The sequence below is a fragment of the Sapajus apella genome, unplaced genomic scaffold, assembly GCF_009761245.1.
Source record: "Sapajus apella isolate SASKATOON/1434 unplaced genomic scaffold, GSC_monkey_1.0 scaffold106, whole genome shotgun sequence".
NCBI classification, from domain to species: Eukaryota; Metazoa; Chordata; class Mammalia; order Primates; family Cebidae; genus Sapajus; species Sapajus apella.
In genome coordinates, this window is record NW_022437046.1 from 2997508 (window position 1) to 3018393 (window position 20886).

The 20886-nt window shown below is 37.9% G+C and overlaps 1 protein-coding gene across 6 annotated transcripts in view; it reads right to left on the minus strand.

The window, feature by feature from the left end:
• C2CD3 (C2 domain containing 3 centriole elongation regulator) overlaps positions 1–20886 on the minus strand; it is a 159376-nt gene that overhangs the window by 79876 nt on the left and 58614 nt on the right. For all 6 annotated transcript variants that reach the window (XM_032259042.1, XM_032259044.1, XM_032259043.1 and 3 more), the window contains 6 exons: positions 15555–15673; positions 13224–13346; positions 9695–10189; positions 7007–7158; positions 4164–4410; positions 1458–1638 (listed from right to left, as the gene is read on the minus strand). In XM_032259042.1, coding sequence (XP_032114933.1) covers positions 1458–1638; positions 4164–4410; positions 7007–7158; positions 9695–10189; positions 13224–13346; positions 15555–15673 — 1317 coding nt within the window. The remainder of the gene's footprint in view (positions 1–1457; positions 1639–4163; positions 4411–7006; positions 7159–9694; positions 10190–13223; positions 13347–15554; positions 15674–20886) is intronic.

A 20886-nucleotide genomic window follows, 5' to 3' on the forward strand; every position in this document is an offset into this window, starting at 1 on the left:
CATTTCAGAATAATCCAACACATGACTTAGTGTTTTTTTCTTCTTGCATGTTCTTCCAGTGAATATTACTTAGAAATTCCCTAGTAGCTATGGCTCCCTAAGGTCCCATGCTAATATAGAAGAAAAAAATCCCTTTTTTTTTTTTTTGAGACGGAGTTTCGCTCTTGTTACCCAGGCTGGAGTGCAATGGCGCGATCTCGGCTCACCGCAACCTCCGCCTCCTGGGTTCAGGCAATTCTCCTGCCTCAGCCTCCTGAGTAGCTGGGATTACAGGCACGTGCCACCATGCCCAGCTAATTTTTTGTATTTTTAGTAGAGACGGGGTTTCACCATGTTGACCAGGATGGTCTCGATCTCTTGACCTCGTGATCCACCCGCCTCGGCCTCCCAAAGTGCTGGGATTACAGGCTTGAGCCACCGCGCCCGGCCCCCTTTGTTTTTTTTTTAATTATAGCCACCTTAGCGAGTATGAGATGGTATCTCATGGTAGTTTTGATTTGCATTTCCCACATAAGTAATGATGCTCAGTATCTTTGTATTTGCTTATTATCCATTTGCATATCTTTGGAGAAATATCTATTCAGATCATTTGCCCACTTTTTAATTGGTTTTTAAAAAATAATTGATTTGTAAGGGTTCCTTACATATTCTGTATATACAAATCTCTTATTTGAACCTCAAAATCAATACTGGCAGTGCTCTGGCAATCATTCTTGAAGATACACTGAATGGCGAAAAATTCGGATCACCTGGTCTGTTCCCAGGTGAGAACAAGGTGAGAGTCTGCCTTCTTGTTTTGGCTCTCAGAGATTACCAGAAGATGGTGACAGCAGGGGGCAGTGCAGAGGCTTCCGCTCTGGGTACAGTAGGATGGAGTGTGAATCCCAACCTTGGCATTTGTTAGTGGGGCAGCCCCAAGCAAGTCACTTAACGCTTGTGAATCTCATTTTTTTCTTTCATAAAATAAAGAAAACAGAGTCTACCAGGAAAAGTTGTTTTAGGAGTTAAGATAATGATCTATGTGAGATATGTATATGGACATATTTCCCTTAGGAGCAATGGTTCAGTATTCCTTAATTCAGCATTCATAGTGGCTTTATAGAACATAACTACTATGAAGAATGAGAATCAACACTATGTGCATTGATAAGAGTAAGTGGACATGTAAAGGATATAAGATGGGGCAAAATGCAAACAATTGGTAGATCTAGGTAAAGAGTATACAAAAGTTCTTCCTACTATTTTTACAGGTTTTTGTAAATTTGAAGTTATATAAAAATAAAAAGTTGCAAAAATAGTTAAAAAATAAAAAAAACTTGGCCTATTTCCTGTTTTACTGCCCAAGTAAGACTAGAAATATTCAACAACACAAAATTCACTCAGGAAAAATAAATTACTAAGTATAATCCGATAAAATAACCATATAAGAATGAGAAAGCCTAATCTCCTAAACCTACCATTTTCAGGGAACTCAGGTCCTTTCTGCACACTGGATTGTGAGTGCTGAACTGGAAAGTGGTACTGGATATAACAATCTGCTTCTCCCCAGACTGTCGCCTGAAAAGTGGTTAGCCCTTGAAGCATCTTTACACAGATCTCAAAGCAGTGCTCCATCAATCCATTTCCTCGGTCCTCTGCCTATTAAATGAAGCAGAAACACTGGTGAGCTTTAAAGGATAACTTGCTTAGAATATTCCTGCTTCTCTATGAAGTCTGAGTATAGATAAAGAGGTAAGTATAATTAGTTGATACTAAAACAGATACTTAATTTTCATTGTGTATAACTCTCACAACTGCTCACTGTAATTAGGCTAAACAGGATGTACATCTGACTATGAGACTGGGTCAATATTAGGAAATCCATAAATGTAATTCAGTACATTAATGGAACAAAAAAATGATTAACACAAATGCTGAAAAGGCATTTGATAAAATTCAACATTTGTTCCAGATAGAAGTTCTTAATATACTAAGAATAGAGTCATTCCCTTCATAGGAAAAAGAATAAATAGTAAATTTAGAATAAATTCTACATTTAGAATAGTAATTAGTACCTGCTTACTTCAAATAGGTACTGTTATGTCCAGTTTGCTTCAAATAGGTACTGTTATGTCCTATTTGAAGCAAACAGGTACTAATTACTATTTCTAAACCAATTGAGGATAATGCCAGGACTGTCCAATAATGGTAAGGACTACTTGGGGAAATAATGAAAACACTGTTACTAAAGGTAATAATAACAATTAATCATGCATTTATTGAGTATTTACTATGAACCAGGCACTATACCAAACACCTCACCTTTATTAGGTAATTTAACATGCAGAGCTAGGAACAGTGGAACCAGGTTTACACTTACATAGTCTGACTCCAGAGCCAGTGTTCTTTATCCCTATTCTATAGAGCAGATATTAGACAATGAATTATTCAGGAAAATTCAAAGGGGGAATTCAGGATTCCTGGTAAGAGTTGAGACTATATTATATATATGTATTGAATATTTTAACTACTAATCCAAAAAATCTAGAACAGAGATTGTATTAGGTCTTTGCTTTGAAATCCCAAAATATATTTTAGCAATACCTGCTCAAAAATTTTCCTTAGCAAAACAGAAAACTTGCAATTTGACTCCCTGAGGCAAAAACATTGGGAAAAAAAATCTCTCAGAATCACAGCAGCTACTTAATTTGGCTTTACAGTATTATAGTAATTCTACACTTCAGTTCTGCAAATGGTGAATTGGATGAGAGACATGAGTATAGGAGGAAAAACAATTGTTTTTATAGATATCTAATCCCACAGGTAAATCTTCCAAGGATTTCCTCAGTGCTTGTAGTGAGAAACATTTTCTAACCTTTAGTAAGGAATTTAACAAAATCTGAGTCTACACTGCAAGGTGAGAGGCATATAATGCCTAAACAGACTTGGGGAAATTAAGATGATTTTTCTTTATTTGTGCTTTTATGTAATTTTCAACTTGAAAAATACAATTATCTATTGACAAACAATAATATCTAACAAATAACTGGCTGAGCGTGGTGATTTATGCCTGTAATCCCAGCACTTTGGGAGGCTGAGGTGGGAGGATCACTTGAGGTCGAGTTCAAGATCAGCCCGGCCTGGGCAACATGGTGAAACCCCATCTCTACTAAAAATAGAAAAATTACTAGGCATAGTGGTGGGTGCCTGTCATCTAAGGTACTTGGGATGCTGAGGTGGGAGAATCCCTTGAACCTGGTTGGTGGAGCGTTGTAGTGAGCTGAGATGGCACCACTGCACTCCAGTCTGGGCAACAGAGAGACCTCACCTCACCTCAAACAAACCAACAAAAATATAACAAATAACTAAGAAAAATTTACAGGAAATAAACTATAACTTGCTAAAAGTTATTTTCCTAATAGTTCTTTCCCTGCTAGAGACATTTAAATTTGTCATTTGGGTTCAGACTTAAAAATATAACATACTTAAATGGTATGGATACTGAGATTTGGCTGTACTAGTAAAGACAACAAATATAAGATACAGTAGTACATGACACAGTGGAATAAAAACTGAACTTGAAGTCAGAAGACCTGTGTCTGAATCCCAATGCTCTCATTCTTAGTTATGTGACCCTAGACAAGTAACCTAACCTCTTTGATTCCATCTCATCACCTATAAAAGAGAATAACAATGACCCACTTCATATAGTTGTTAGGAAAATAAACGTGAGAATGTATGTCAATGTGCTTTTTCACTTGGACAGCACAATACAAAAACAAATTACTCTTAAATTACTAGTAGATAAGCAGGCACTTAACAGTGACTTTCCAGCATGGAGTCAGCCAATAAGCAGAGTAAGATTTTGCTGGCTTACATTTGGGATCACTCTCCACTCGCAATTTTTTTTAAAGGTAATTAAGCTAGTAAATTAGAAAATTAAGATTTGGTTGTTCAATTGGATTTTCTTTATGAATTCAGGGAGCTAAGAGGGACACAGAGATCCATTTAAATCATAACAGAAAATTACTAATGATTCCTTTGATTTACAGCAAGCACTGGAGTGCACGTTATGTTCTTTTGATGAGGCTTTCATGACAGAAATAAAGGATCTGGGCAATAAATTCACTAAAATATGCAAGAGAAAATGAAATAATGAATTTGTAAACCATAGCATTTACTACCATAGCAACAGAAGCTACAGTTCGCTGGTCCAGGAAATGGGCTGGCCTACGGCTGAAGGGGGAGAGTGTTCCTTCTTCATTCTTTAATCTTTGTAGTGCCATTATTTGATCTGAAGAACCCATAGCTAAAAAGACTCGAAGACTCCCATTTTGGTGGCCTGAAAACACATCAATCACAGGCATGTAGCGGTCAACAGCAACAACTGGGTACTGGGCATCCAGTAGCAGGCGAGAAATCTTAGGATCTCTAGAGGGGGAGAAATTGTGAATAAGCAAATAACAATCATCAATCATATCATAGAGTTGTTTTAGTTCTTTCTTGACTCATTTTTTCAGTTTGTTAAAAATAGATCTGAAACTAGAAAAGTTATAGTGTTTTAAAAAATATGTGAATCGAGGCGGGGTGCGGTGGCTCACGCCTGTAATCCCAGCACTTTGGGAGGCTGAGGTGGGTGGATCATGAGGTCAGGAGTTCAAGACCAGCCTGGCCAACATGGTGAAACCCTGTCTCTACTAAAAATACAAAAATTAGCTGGGTGTAGTGACAGGTGCCTGCAATCCCAGCTACTCGGGAGGCTGAGGCAGGAGAATCGCTTGAACCTGGCAGCAGAGATCGCAGTGAGCTGAGATTGCGCCACTGCACTCCAGCCTGGGTGACAGAGTGAGACTCTGTCTTAAAAAAAAAAAAAAAAAAAAAAAAAGTGAATCTGTCAGTAATCAACCAAATAAAAATTACCAGGCAGCGAAGTTCAAAATGCAGGAATTTGAAGGCAGGGAATGCTGTCTGATATGTCTTTGTAGCATTACGGCCCCAAGTCCAGTGTCTGTGATCTGAGCAGTATCTCATGGAGCTTTACTAAAGTGCATTATTTTACAGGGAGAAACTGTGGTCAACTAGGAAGAATGTGGACTTTGGTGTTTGACAGATAAGGTTTGGATAGTATTACCAATATCTACCATCTACTGAGTGCTTAGTATGTGACAGGCATTTTATAATGTTTCTAATCCTTCTAATGATGTAAAGGTTGATATTATCCACTATTAATGGATGAGAAAAGCTATATTTAAAGAGGTTAAGTAACTTAGCTAAGGATACACAGCCAGTAGGAGGTTAAGTTGGGAATCAAGCTCTGACAAATGATTTATATTACCAAGCTGAATCTTAGTTCTGCCACTTACTTGCTGTGTGACTCAGGCAATTCATTTAACATTTGAGTCTGTTTTGTCATTTGTAAAATGTAGGCAATGAAAAAACTTCCATCAAAGGGTGGTTGTTAGTACTAAACTGAGATAATATATAAAATACCAAATATGATGCTTGGTACATGGAAAGTGCCCAATAATTGGTAGCTACTATTGTTTTACTCACTCTCACAAAGAATGAGATCTAATGGAATGAGAAGTAAAGTGCAAGAAGGGTAACACCAGACCAAACTAACATAATTTAAGAAAAAAAGGAAAACTAATAGCCCACAGCAGACAGTGGCATCCATGATTCCAGCAGGATTCTTAGCCTGGCCATGATTTCCAATGTTACTGTTGTTAAGTATTAATACTTAGCTGTCCACAGAAGGTATATCCATGTATTTTCTCTCTGGATCTTCATGATTGTTCCATAAGAGAGATAGGGAATCTACTATCACCCTCATTTTACAGATGAGGAAAGTCAGAGAGGTTAAGTGACTTTTGCAAGTTAAAGGACAAATTTCTTCATTTGTAAAATAGGGGTAATAATAATATTTTATAGGGTTATAGTAAAGCTCAGATGAACTAATGCCTACAAAGGTGCTCTTTGTAAAATGTAAAACACAACATTTACAACACAGAACTGGCTGGGCGCAGTGGCTCACGCCTGTAATCCCAAAACTTTGGGAGGCTGAGGTGGGTGGATCATGAGGTTAGGACATTGAGACCATCCTGGCTAACATGGTGAAACCTTGTCTCTACTAAATATACAAAAAATTAGCTGGGTGTGGTGGTGCATGCCTGTAGTCTCAGCTACTCGAGAGGCTCACGCAGGAGCATTGCTTAAACCTGGGAGGTAGAGGTTGCAGTGAGCTGAGATTGCACCACTGCACTCCAGTCTAGGTGACAGGGTGAGACTCTGTCTCAAAAAAAAAAAAAAAAAAAACCAAAAAAAAACCCACAAAGCAAAAGAACACAGAAGTGTGAGAAAGTTGCTAGGAAAGAGGCCAGTGCTAAAACAATTAAAAATCAGAATCGTGAGTCAAAATAAAAAAGGAACAGTTTGTATCGAGGAATGAAATAAACTTCGGGTTAATCAATACCCCACCTATGTGTTAAAAGTAAGGTGGAGTAATTAAACCCGAAGGTCTAAAAGATAATATTCATTATAGGAAACTTGCAAATAGCTGGTGTGAGCAATAGTGAAGTTCTGTGACAGAACGGTAAACCACTAGTTTTGTGAGGTGGTAACTTTTGGTAGTAGAGCTTTTTGGTGAAGAGTGTGGACTCCAGAGCCATGCTATTTTAGGTCTTAACCCTCTACATTATGATATATGTGACAAGTAATTTAACTTCTCTGAGTCTCTGTTAATTCATCTGTACAAAAAAGCAAATTAAAGTACCTGCCTCAGAGGGTTGTCAAAAAGATTAAACAACTTGATGTATGAAAGGTTTTCAGTATGGTGCCTGAAACATGGTAAGCAATATCTGTAAGACTGCTTTAGAATGGGAGAAAGAGCAGCAACTGTGGTGGAATTGAAAAAAAGTCTTTCAAGGAGTTACTGGGCTATTCATGTTTGCAAATCAAAAGAATTCCTTTTCAGTCCATACAAAGTTAAAGATGCAAAATAAAGAATACTGCAAAAGTTCCTATTTACTTGAATGACATGTAAAACTGGTGGAGGGGAAGTTTCACCAGCCCGAGCAGCTTGTCCTGTCCTGGGCTCCACACCTTATTCCAAGTTTCAATTACCATCACGTTGTTCTTAAGCCTTTCCAGGTATGTGGAAGACAGAGAGACAGGAATCACCTAGGAGAGAGGAACAACCAAAACAAACAAAAAACTCAAACCTGAGACAAATATTAACTTATACTTTCATTCAATAAACATTTACCAAAAGCCTACTATTAACACACAGTGTTATGAGCTAAAGACATACAAATAAAACTTACTCGCAGTCTGCTGTTAGAGACTAACACATAAAGGCCAGATACAAAACAATGAGTTCTCTGCTGACAAAGCTCATACAGGTGGAGCTTTGAGGACACAGAGAAGGTTGTTAAATATGTCAAACATGGTGCCTGCCAAACTCGTCCAACCCTTTCTAAGGCAAAGTGATCCACTAGTAAATCCCACAGAAAGAAAGATGTTTTTGAAACAAGTATGCACTGACTTGACAAGAGTTGAGTATTTTATCAAAGGGCAGCCAATCCACTGTCTGGATAGCATTTAATAAAATGGCCAAGTGCCAAAAGTTTTGCATAACAGGTGTCACAGTAAAGAGCAAAGCCAACTGTTCCTCTGGAAATCTGAAGTGATAAATTCATATTTGAATATGTTTGAATTCATTCTTTCATTTACACATCTTTAATGAATACCTAGTACATGCCAGGCAATGTGTTAGCTGTCAAGTGTGTTCAATGTAAAATTACTTCAGAACTGGCCAGCTGGTAGTTGAAAAGGACAAGTCACAGGGAGAACAAGAGATCTAAGCCAAGAGCACCTTTGTCAAATTAGTGGTAGAATCAAGGGCTCACCAATTTGAAGAAACCCGAGCTGTAGGGACAACTGTAATAGTAGAAGGGAGATAGACCCCAATGTTAAAACCAATAGAAAACATAAAAGGCAAAAAGGGTGAAATTAGAAGAGGGGTGATGAGAGGAAGACACCAGAAGAACAGAACAGAGCTACTTCTGTATCCACCTAAGAAACACCTGGTGGACACAATCCTAATGTTTGCAGCCTGAACACATTTCTGTTCCTTGAAACCAAAAAAAGTAAAACTAACATAGCAATCTAACCTCTAAATAAGGAAGTTGCAGGCAGCTTCTGGGACAAAGCAACCTTAAATCTCAAGGATGAGCAGGAGTTAACTAACATAAAAAGCTCCGCTTCAGTGGTGTCATGAAGGCTTAAAGGAAATTCAAGGCAGAAGAAAGAACACATATAAAGATACAGAAGTAGCAGAGAATATGCAGGAAACTCTAGTAGCTGAGTACTACTTCATACTCTAGTATGAAGGGAAGAATGCAGGAGTTGAGACTGGAGAAGTAGATATAGTCAGTTTCCAAAGGGTCTTGGATGCCAAGGATTTGCATTCCATCTTGAAGGACATGGGGAATCACTGAAAGGTGTTAAGCAGGGAAGTAAAATGTCTGGGTTAGTGCTTTAGAAAGGTCATTCTCATTGGTACATACAGGAGGGAATGCATAGAAAGAGAGATCGGAAAGAGCTAGACTGGTCTGAAGGCTATTTGGAAGGAGGGTGAGGGTTTGAATGGAAGTAGTGGCAGTGGAGTGAAGGTAGAGGGATGTGTTCCAGAGATAATTAAGTTCATAGCATCTATTGGACTTGGTAAATAATTACACATGAAAAAGTCAAGGACAACTAACAGGTTCTACTTAGGTGCCTGAGTAAATTATAATATGAATTAGGGCAGACAAAAAGAGGAAGAACAGATTTGGAAGAAGTGAAAAATTCAGATTTGAACATGTTTGAATTCGTTCTTTCATTTACACATCTTTAGTGAATACCTAGTATGTGCCAGGCAATGTGTTAGGTGCCAAGTGTAAACTGTTTCTGAGATATCCAGGTAGTAATGACTAGCAGGCAGTTAGATACAGAAATCTAAAACTAAAGGGAAATGTCTGGCTTATATAGAAGTGTAGATGTGGAAGTTATCTTCATAAAAATGACTGCTGAAGCTGTGTGACTAGATGTGATGACCATGGGGGAAAGTGGTTTGATTTGGACGAGTGCCAGCAATGTAGTAATGAGTGGAAGCACCAACAATTAAAGGAAGAAGTACTAGGGTTACTACAGTTTTCCTGGTTTTCCTCCTGGCCCAATGACTGAAAAAGAACAGCTTCCAGTGAGGAAGAAAATAAGACAGTGGAGTTACAAAAACCAAGAGAGAAAACAATTTAAGCACCCCGTTATACAGAGAAATCAAGTTAAGATGAATATTGAAGTAAATAGAAGAATAAATGAGAGTGAGGAGAAATATATAAAATAAAATAATAAAGAAGGAGAGACTAGAGAATGATGGGGAGGTTTAACTGATCAAAGGCTTAGAGGAAGCAGAAAGGAATAGAATCCCAAAACTCAGGAAAAAAGAAACAGTAAGAAACCATGTGAACTAAGACAGAATAGAAATAAAGACAAAAAGTTTTCAAATGCTGACAATGTCTTTCCCTCTTCCCATCCAAACTGAATCTCTATGCCAGATAATTACAAAGGTTCCTTCTAGTCTGAACATTCTAGATTTAAGATGAAATTATGATTTGGGAAGAATTTGTCTCCCACCCCCATATTCCTTTAATGGATATGGAATGTACTAAGTTACCTGAGAAAAGTTAAAGACTGGTTGTGTTGTGCCCCATGCGATGACAGATCTGGTGGCTTCCTCTGTGCTGAAGAGTTTACAATTTAAATAAACATTGCATGGTGGTTGTTTCTCAGATTCTCCAATAATAAAGTCTTTCCCATCTGGCACCATCAATAGCACATGCAACAGTAAAGCACTCTCTATTGTTGACTCATTTGTCTGATTGACTAAATTACGGGAGGCTGGCATAGCCATGAAGGTTGAAGGATACGGTGCTATAGGGCTTGGTGACTTTTGGCTGGGGAGCACCAAGTTCTGTGCTTTCTTTGCAGTTTCCTCATGAATTTGATTTAAGTTTTGTGGATTTTTGGTACAGGTCTTATCTTGGTTAAGTTCTGGTAGTGCCTTATTTGGACTTGTAGGAGCACAAAGTGGGGTATAATGCGTGTTGCCACTTAACTTAGTATTGACACCAGTGAAATCTTTGTTATCTGTAACAAGCTCCATGGTTACCTATGAAATACAAAAGAAGAGTCAATAAGAATGTCCTTTTGAATTGGAATTAGAATTTTGAGGCTGGAAACAACATCAGATTATTAGGAAATGAATTAACTCATCCTTAGACACTCTAATAGTAAGAATACTAACAGAATGTATATACATTAACTTGCCAGACTAAGAAAAACTAGACAGATCATTTAACAATAACAAAAGATGAGCCTGGAAGATCCAGTTATGCCAGAATATAAGAAAGTTCCCAGAAAAGAATGGAGACATGTTTAAAGGACCCAGAATCCAATTGAAGAGGCTCCTGCTGACTAAATCTAGGCAATTTAAGCATCAGAGTGAATAACAATACAGTAATGGGTTATAACCTACTGAATAATATAAGAATCTATGAATCCATCCTGATATAAAACAAATATGGGAGAAGCAACAGCTCCTCTGTATAGAGTGCCAATTAATAAATGCACAAGAGATGGCAGAGTCAGAAATCACCATTTGACAATCATCACAGTAATAAGTGATTCAAGTTAACCCCAGTAGAGGAAGATTCTTCAAAATAACTGGCTTTACTTTAAAAAAATATCAACATATTGAAAAATAAAGAAAGGCTGTGGAACTGGTCCCAACTAAAGGAGATTAGAAAGATCTGACAAAATAATAATCCTGGACTAGAAAAAAAATTTGCTATAAAGGAAGGCATTGGTATAATTTGTGAAATTTCAGTATAGACTGTAGATATAGTATCAATGCTATGCTAACTTTTATAACTCTAGAGTATTGTGTATGATGATGTCCTTGTTCTAAGGAAACACATAAAATATAAACTAAAGAATTTAAGGGGAAAGAGGCATGTTGTCCAACTTACTCTCAAATAGTTTAGAAAAAATGTGTATGTACATGTATGGAGGAGATAAAGGGACAGAAGGAGAGAGACAGAGAAGAGGCAGACAGACAATTATAAAGAAAATGTGACAAATAGTAAGACTTGGTGAGTCTGAGTAAAGGGTACTAAAAAAGTTTAAATGTTAAAAAGTAAAAAAAGAAAGGAATATAGGATAAACGATGAATTTGAAGAACGGAAGTGGTCACTAACTGATAGGAGACTCAATTACTAGGGGTAAAAGGTTCTTGCTGTTCCTTTGACCTGAAATCCATAAATGTTACACAGCAAGGTTCTTTTGCTCTATTGAAAATAGACAGCAATGTAACCAGAATAGTACTTCTCTCAAAAGAGCCAGAACAGAAAAAAATTTCTAGTTGATCAATCCTATTTATCGCCCCTTTCTGATTTTAAACTTTGTAGTCTAGAATGAATCAGGCAGGCAAAAACTATAACTTGGATAGCAAAGGAGTAAGGTGATGTTAATTTTTTGCAATAATAATTGCAGAAGTTTTTAAAGCAAAGTAGTATATACTAAGACCAAGAAGAGACAGAAGACTTTCAAGAAGAAAAGGTGGTATGATAATCAATAACAAAAACACAGAGGCATGAACCAGCATGACACCTTACTGATTCTTTACATAGTGTGATATAGTTATTGGTAGAGAAGCTATAATAGAGAAGGCTGAAACTATAGGCCAGGGTCATATAGTAAGCCTTGTACTTTATCCTTAGAGTGATTGGGAGCCATCACAATGTTTTAGGCATGACTGTGATGATTTTTTTTCTTTTGAGGCAGTCTTGCTCTGTCGCCCAGGTTGGAGTTCAATGGTGCAATCTTGGCACACGGCAACCTCCACCTCCTGAGTTTAAGTGATTTTTGTGCCTCAGCCTCCTGAGTAGCTGGGATTACAGGTGTGTGCCACCACTCCAGGCTAATTTTTATATTTTTAGTAGAGATGGGGTTTAGCCATGTTGCCCAGGCTGGTCTTGAACTCCTGAGCTCAGGCAATCTGCCCACCTTACCCTCCCAAAGTGCTGAGATTACAGGTGTGAGCTACTGCACCCGGCTGATTTTTTTTTTTTTTTTTTTTTTTTTTTTTTTTTTGAGACGGAGTTTCGCTCTTGTTACCCAGGCTGGAGTGCAATGGCACAATCTCGGCTCACCGCAACCTCCGCCTCCTGGGTTCAGGCAATTCTCCTGCCTCAACCTCCTGAGTAGCTGAGATTACAGGCATGCACCACCATGCCCAGCTAATTTTTGTATTTTTAGTAGAGACGGGGTTTCACCATGTTGACCAGGATGGTCTCGATCTCTTGACCTCGTGATCCACCCGCCTCGGCCTCCCAAAGTGCTGGGATTACAGGCTTGAGCCACCGCGCCCGGCCCCGGCTGATTTTTAAAACTCACCAGGACAAAGCTATACTGAAACCATTCAGATTCTGCCATTGCACCTGAATACAAGGAAATAACCCTCTCTCCATTGAATTATATATCAGAATTCATTCCATTAGGCACACTTAGTCACTTCTTACCTTCTTTATTCCAATTACTGTAGTCTAAGCCACCATCAATCATTTCTTTTCGGGACTAATGCCACAGCCCATTTTCCCTCTTTCCTCTTGCACAGTAATTTTGTAAAATGGAAATCAGATGATGTCACTCCCATGCTTCAACATCCTTTCCTTGGCTCTTAGGCTAAAATCTAAACGTTTTACCTTTACCTACAAAGCTCTGATGATATGGCTTCTACCTGACCATTCGACCTAACTTTCTACCACTCTCTTTCTTGCTCACTATCCTTTGGAAACATTCTATCCCTGATGACTCCAAGCCCAGTCCTGCTTTAGGGCTGTTGCACCTGTTATTCTCTCTGGAATGATTCTCTGTGCTTTCTACTTTCTCCTCTTACTCTTCAACTCTCACCTTCTATGTCACCTCCTTAGAACGATCTTCTCTGACCACCATCTCTTACTTTCTCCCAGGTACTATCACATCATACCATTTATTTCCATCATAGCACTTCCACTGCTCTATTTCAAGAGATGCTACACAAGATCAAACACCTTGCTTTTCTTGTTCACTGCTATATCCTCAGTGCTAGCCAATAATGCATACTCAGCAAAAACTTCTGATTTTCTGAATATATATCTACATACCTTGAGGGGGCCAAATGGAGTCTGATCATTTTCCTGTTGCACTGGAAGTTGGTCACTGAAAGAAAGCAGCTCTGATTGAATGACAGCTCGTAAAGAAAGTGACGCAGATCCAATGACTTCTGGCTGAGGAAGAAAGGAGAGAGAACATTACGTTAAATTAAAGAGAAGCCACAGGGGATCTTAACTGAAGTGACAACATACAATGGCTTATAAAGGAACCATGCAGGAAGTAAAAAGCTTAATTATCTGACTAAGACAGCTCCAAGTTACATCCCACATTCTGTCATATTTTGGTCTCTCTTCTGGCTTTTGCTACTTGTGATCTCTATAAGATCACAGAGGGGTTCATAAGCTACAAAGTGGTTAGAAGATTATCTTTTTCTATTACTAAGAGTTAATCCTTACTCAAAATGTTCAACTTCACTATTAAAAATAAAAAATAAAATTTAGATGTCACAAATCTTTGCTCTTAAGACTAGGGAAATTATAAAATTTAATATATCTAATGTTATCAAGGCTATGGAGAAACAGATTGTCATATGAGTAAAGCTGGAAATATAAACTGGCAATATACTTTTGGATGGTAAATTTGGTAATAATATTAAAAGCTTGAAATATTTATGCTCTTTGGCCCAGTAATTCATTTCTGGGAATTTGTACCAAAGAAATAATAAACAGGCCAGATGCAGTGGCTCATTCCTGTAATCCCAGCACTTTGGGAGGCTAAGGCAGGCAGATCACCTGATGTCAGGAGTTCAAGACCAGCCTGGCCAACATGGTGAAACCCCGTCTCTACTAAAAATACAAAAATTAGTTGGGCATGATGGCAGGTGCCTGTAATCCAAGCTACTCAGGAGGCTGAGGGAGAAGAATTGCTTGAACACAGGAGACAGAGGTTGCAGTGAACTGAGACTGTGCCATTGCACTCCAACCTGGGCAACAAGAACAAAACTCTGTCTCAAGGCAAAAAAAAAAAAAAGAAATAATAAACAATGCATAAAAAGCTTATATACAAATATGTACATGTTAAAAGTAGTTAACAGTGATAGATACCTAGCTGTCCAATAATCAGGAAGTATCAACACAGCACATTCATATGATGGTATAACATATAGCCATTAAAATGATATTCACTAAAAGTTTCTAATAATATTATTTATTATAATGTTTGATGAAAGTAGCATATTAAGTCACATATATCACAAGCCTTCAAATACTTGCACAATTGTTTGGAAAACATTAAATAGATTTTTTAAGAAAAACGAATAAAAACCCTCAAGATGCTAAATGATAAAAAGGAAGAATAAAAACTACACACAAAATTATACAACATATTGTATTCATTGGAAAAAGACAATGGAGATAGGGATAAATGTTAACAATAGTTATTTCTTGGTGATAGAATTACAGGCAATTTTTGCCTTTTAAAAAATATTTTTCAAGTTATCTACAAAAACATGTAAAATTCTTTTCTAGTTAGAAAAAAAATGCTAGTAACTAGGTATAGGAAAATAATTCAATATTAACTATACTGAAATGTTAGTAGAGTTTATCTTGAGGTTATGAAATTATGTGCCTTTCCTGCCCTTCCTATTTTGCTATAATTTTCCAAAAGGAACCTGTATTCCACATGTCTTCTGAAAAAAAAAACAAAAGAAAACAAGACATTATTCATGCTATCCATACCAACAAGAGGTCAAAAGATTATAAAGACTATTGTTTTATTGAAGGAAGTAAAAACTGCTTATAGTTTATTGATTTATGTCATGCTAGTTGAAAGCAATTTTATAAACTTGGAATTAGTTGATCAAAACTGCCACTCACAACTGTATTATTTTAGGCTTAGATACCTTATGTATTCTGCCTGCAAAGAGGAAGTAGAATCTCAAATTAAGGCTAATAGCCTGTATCAATATAGTTACCTCTCTCTAGAAGGAAACAGCACAATAAAGAGGTTAAGAACTTGGGATCTAAAGACAGCAGATTTGTGATGGTGTCCTGGTTCTGTCTTTTATTAGACTGAGTGATCTTAGACATGTAATTTAACGAAATCTGTCTATTCATCTGTAAAATGAAGGTAATCATGTACCTAATTCACAGAGTTGTGGTGATTAAAATTGATAGTATGCTCATGTAGAGCCTTTAGCATTATATCTGGCCCAAGACAAACAGCAGAGATTAGTAGTAGTAGCAGTAGTAGTAATAATAATAATGGATTATTAGTACTGCCTGCATCTGAAGAAATTCCCAGTTTAGGCAAGCATATAATTTTAAGTATGCTCCAAATCCCTGGTGTGAAGGTAAGGTAAAGGCCAAAATCACTCAAAGTACCTTTTTCTGTGGAGTTTTCTTTGCATAAATTTGGAAAGTAAGGTTGGAATTCCACCAGTGGTCTATCATTGGGTCACCAAACTGTACTGGAAACACGAATCGCTGCTGGAACTTCACCTCTGTAAGGAGAACCAGACACACAGACACATGTTGCACCACCCAACTGGAGTCATCATCAATGCGTGCCTTGATATCACCCGCTTCCCTTTAAAATCTCCTACAGGAATCTAGTCAGTGTGATTCCACAAAAAGTGTTAGGGTTGTTGGATTGAATGAGCAGGGGCAAAGAGAAAACCTTGGAGATAGTACACAGAAGACAGGTAGTGCTATGTTGCTCTGATTTGCTATGAGAAATGAATGCCAACCATATGAGTACTGGATGTGTAAGGAGACATATCTATATACTTCACTGGGTTTTAGGTAATAGGATGGTTTTTAAAAGACAGCTTGGTAGGTAGTGTACTAAAAGAAGGGGGCTGGCTGGAGGTGGAACAATGAGGGATAAACAGAAGAACAGAATAAAAACTACAATAACAAAAATAAGTTTATCTTCTGGACACTCCTACTGTCACAAACAAGGTATCAGATACTGATGTTAGTTAGCGGTGTCAGGTGAAGTAGAGTCTGTCTCTTGGGTGGAAAGGAAGGGGTTTCTGCTGTAACTATAAGTGTAAGTGGACAAAGTGATGGTGGTATTTGAGTTTGTGCTCATGGCTATGGAGTTTTAACTGGTAAATAAAAAGAATTTGAGACCAGAATCAAAGAATGTAAGTTAAAGCGCCAGTTCTATTACTTACTATTACCTACCACCTCAGAAACAATTTATCACCTATAAAATGATCTTCCTGTCCATTCATTGCTAAGGCCCTTAAAACTGAGCATGAATCTGAAGAATCCTCACAAGAGGCCCAGTTATGAAGAGAATCTGCTATTTCTGGCATTCATTCAAATTTTAACCTACTGATTTCTCTCTCTATTCATCTCTGGTCATTTTTTGCTTTGAGACAGAGCCTTGGTTTGTCGCCTAGGCTAGAGTGCAGTGGTGCAAACTCAGTTCAATGCAAGCTCCACCTCCTGGGTTCAAGGGATTCTCCTGCCTCAGCCTCCTGAGTAGCTGGGACTAGAGGTGTCTGCCACCATGCCCAGCTAATTTTTTTTGTGTGTGTGTATTTTTAGTAGATACAGGGTTTCACCATGTTAGCCAGGATGGTCTCGACCTCCTGGACCTTGTGATCCGCCCGCTTCCACCTCCCAAAGAGCTAGGATTACAGGCGTGAGCCACCGTGCCCGGCCCATCTCTGGCCATATTAATTTGTGAGTCTATACTTTTCTTGGCACTCTTGGACAGGATCTGGACCTTGCTATGTGGATCAATGTACAGGAACTATGAACAAAAGGTCTAGGCCCAGGAAGCCCACATCCACTAGATCAGTTTATTTGTTTGCTCTACCTGGGAAAGGGAAGTACATACCTCATTGGTGTGTTGGTAGGATCAACTGAGGTAATAAAGGAAAAAGCACTTTGAATATTGTAAAATTCTTTACATACAAACAGAATCCTATTTCAATTTCTCTTACTATCTAGGTACGTTCTTGCACTGTTAGTATATTTCTCACATAATTCTCTGTTTCTGTTAAGCTCATTATTTTTACCACTGAAAGTGAGTTAAGGCAGTAAGTGAAGAAGAAATTCACATAAATAACTTGCTAAAAGTGTCCCAGAGAAGATTTTTTTCAAGAATTGAAAGGATCCAGACGAATAGCTAGTCTAATCCATATTATTGTTAAGAGGGGCCCAGAGGTAAGAAAGCGATTTTGTCTAAGGCGCATGATTCATGTGTGGTATAATCAGAACTAGAACCCAGTCTTGCAATTCTTTGCTCAATGCTTATTTCACATTTCCCATATAATCCTTCTCAGAAAAACATGGAGAGAATCAATCACTTTGGCCAACAATAATAATAATGTTTAAGAAGCAATACTGATTAAGCACATTTGGAATCAAAATGGAGCTAGGCTGAAATTCTAGTTCTACCATAAACTAGCTGTGTGATCTTATATAAGCTACTTAATTAATTTATATCTCAGTTTCCTCTTTCCTCATCTGTGAGTTTCCTCTTTCCTCTTTGTGTCCTGATATGCAAAACTTCCTAAGATACAAGGTTAAAGGCAAGGTGTAGAACATTGCATAGGTTGAGCAGCCAAAAATGCAAAATCTGAAATGTTCCAGAATCCAAGATTTTCTGAGTGCCAATATGATGCTACAGTGGAAAATATCATACCCTACCTCATGATGGGTCACAGTCAAAATGCTGTGAAAGCTTTATTTCATGCATAAAATTATTTAAAATATTGCATAAAATTACTTTTAGGCTATGCATATAAGGTCTATATGAAACATAAGTGAATTTCATGTTTAGATTTGGGTCCTATTCCCAAGATATCTTACCAATGTATATGCAAATAATCCAAAATCTGATAAAATATGAAATCCTAAATACTTCTGATTCCAAGCATTTTGAAGAAAGGACACTCACCTTCTGTATGGTGCACTAACACTTGCAGAAACATAAGGAATGGGAGGCAGGGGAAGGAATAAACCAAGCTTGTCCGACTTGTGAGCCCACATGTGGCCCAGGACAGCTTTGAAGGCAGCCCAACACAAATTCATTAACTTTCTTAAAATATTGTAAAATTTTTTTTGTGATTTTTTTTTAAAGTTCATCAGCTATAGTTACTGTTAGTGTATTTTATGTGTGGCCCAAGACAATTCTTCCAGTGTGGCTCAGGGAAGCCAAAAGATTGGACATCCCTAGAATAAACGTATTTGCTGGTATCTATCTATCTATCTATCTATCTATCTATCTATCTATAATAGCTTAAGGAAGGATATAAAAGCAGCAACCTTGTTTGTCTGTAAGGTGGCAACCATGGAATTTTGAACCATGTGAATGGATTATCTAGTTCAAAAAGGAAACAAACAAAGCAGAATAAAAATTTAAAAATCCCATGTTATCCTGTTTAATAAATTGTGTTGGGAAAACTGGCTAGCCATGTGCAGAAAACAGAAACTTAACCCCTTCCTGATACCTTACACTAAAATTAACTCCAGATGGAATAAAGACTTAAACATAAGACCTAACACCATTATAAAAAACCCTAGAAGAAAACCTAGGCAAAACTATTCAGGACATAGGCGTAGGCAAGGACTTCATGACCAAAACACCAAAAGCATTGGCAACAAAAGCCAAAATAGACAAATGGTACCTAATCAAACTCCACAGCTTCTGCACAGCAAAAGAAACAGTCATTAGAGTGAATCAGCAACCAAAAGAATGGGAAAAAATTTTCACATCTACCCATCCGACAAAGGGCCAATATCCAGAATCTACAAAGAACTAAAACAGATTTACCAAAAAAAAAAAGCCCATTCAAAAGTGGGCAAAGGATATGAACAGACACTTTACAAAAGAAGACATACATGAGGTCAACAAACATATGAAAAAATGCTCATCATCACTGGTCATTAGAGAAATGCAAATCAAAACTACATTGAGATACCATCTCATGCCAGTTAGAATGGCGATCACTAAAAAATATGGAGACAACAGATGCTGGAGAGGATGTGGAGAAACAGGAACACTTTTACATTGTTGGTGGGAGTGTAAATCAGTCCAACCATTGTGGAAGAGTGTGGCGATTCCTCAAGGACATAGAAATAGAAATTCCATTTGACCCAGCAATCCCATTGCTGGGTATATCCAAAGGATTATAAATTGTTCTACTATAAGGACACATGCACAGGAATGTTCATTGCAGCACTGTTTAAAATAGCAAACACCTGGAACCAACCCAAATGCCCATCGATGATAGACTGGACAGGGAAAATGTGGCACATATACAACATGGAATATTATGCAGCCATCAAAAACGATGAGTTCGTGTCCTTTGTAGGGACATGGATGAACCTGGAAACCATCATTCTCAGCAAACTGACACAAGAACAGAAAATCAAACACCACATGTTCTCACTCATAGGTGGGTGTTGAACAATGAGAACACATGGACACAGGGAGGGGAGCATCACACACTGGGGTCTGTCGGAGGGAAATAGGGGAGGGACAGCAGGGGGTGGGGAGTTGGGGGAGAGATAGCATGGGGAGAAATGCCAGATATAGGTGATGGGGAGGAAGGCAGCAAATCACATTACCGTGTGTGTACCTATGCAACAATCTTACATGTTCTTCACATGTACCCCAAAACCTAAAATGCAATTAAAAAAAAAAATCCCATGTTACCATGCTCTAAAGAAAAAGCTATTTGACTATGTAATAGGAGTGTTAGGACCACATCTTTTATTTCTCAAACTACTTCCCAAAGGAGAAACTTAACACTGATGAACTAACAATTCATAGATCAAACTGGAGAACCAAGGCAAAGATATCCTCAGAATATATTAGAAAAATGGCTGTAATTTTGGACGGCAGGAACATAAATGTCTATTATATTATCCTTTTTCTGTAGCAGAAATATTTAAAACAAAATAGAGAAAAAAGAAAACACCAAAAGCATAAGCACAAAAGAAAAAAACAGATAAACTAGAGTAGATAAAAATTAAAAACTTTTGTGCTGTAAACAGTAACATCCAGAGTGAAAGGACAACTCACAGAATGGGAGAAAATATTCGCAAACCATAGATCTGATAAGAGGCTTGTATCTACGATATACAAAGAACTCTTATAACTCAATAATAAAAAACCTGATTTGTGGCCAGGCGCGGTGGCTCATGCCTGTAATCCCAGCACTTTGGGAGGCTGAGGCAGGCGGATCATGAGGTCAAGAGATCGAGACCATCTTGGCCAACATGGTGAAACCCTGTCTCTACTAAAAAATACAAAAATTAGCTGAGCATGGTGGCGTGCGCCTGTAGTCCCAGCTACTTGGGAGGCTGAGGCAGGAGAATTGCTTGAACCCGGGAGGCGGAGGTTGGAGTAAGCTCAGATCGCACCACTGCACTCCAGCCTGGTGCCTGGCAACAGAGCGAGACTCTGTCTCAAAAAACAAAAACAAAAACAAACAAAAACAAAAACAAAAACAAAAACAAAACTCGGATTTGAAAAAGAACAAAGGATCTGAATAGACATTTCTCTGAAAAAGATATGTAAATGGCCAATAAGCATATGAAAAGATGCTCAACATGACTGGCCATCAGGAAAACGCAAATTAAAATCAATGTGATGTCACTTCACATCCACTAGGAGGACCAGAATAAAAAAGAATGGAAAGTAACAAGTGTTGACGAGGATATAGACAAATCAGAACCTTCATACACT